Here is a 319-nt window from a genome sequence, read left to right as displayed (position 1 = left end):
TAGCCACAGGGCCCAGGAGTTGAGGGGCAGCCCCACCACGAAGACGATGCCATAGGAGACGGGCAGCAGGATGAACTTGAACTCCTCGTTGAAGACGCACTTTGCCTCCGCCACCGCGGTGGTGTTTCCTCCTGGCCAGGGAGCCGACGTCGGTGTCCACAGGGCAACTGGGAACGTCCTCACTGAAGTGGCCATGTTCTCCCAGCCAGATCTAGGGGACCAGTTAATAAAAGTGCGTTAGTCATTGATCCTGACCATTGTCAGGCACAAAGCGTGGAAGGGAGCCAAAGATGCCAGATTTCACACACACACACCCCCC

General features: G+C 57.7%; 1 protein-coding gene across 1 annotated transcript in view; it reads right to left on the bottom strand.

The window, feature by feature from the left end:
* Positions 1 to 195, bottom strand: part of LOC104160257 (P2Y purinoceptor 4-like) — a 1,126-nt gene extending 931 nt beyond the window's left edge. The window contains 1 exon segment of the mRNA XM_009698346.1: positions 1 to 195. Coding sequence (XP_009696648.1) covers positions 1 to 195 — 195 coding nt within the window.
* Positions 196 to 319: the final 124 nt, after the last annotated feature.

The sequence above is a fragment of the Cariama cristata genome, unplaced genomic scaffold, assembly GCF_000690535.1.
Source record: "Cariama cristata isolate BGI_N322 unplaced genomic scaffold, ASM69053v1 scaffold28004, whole genome shotgun sequence".
NCBI lineage: Eukaryota > Metazoa > Chordata > Aves > Cariamiformes > Cariamidae > Cariama > Cariama cristata.
This window is presented reverse-complemented; position numbering and strand designations above follow the sequence as displayed.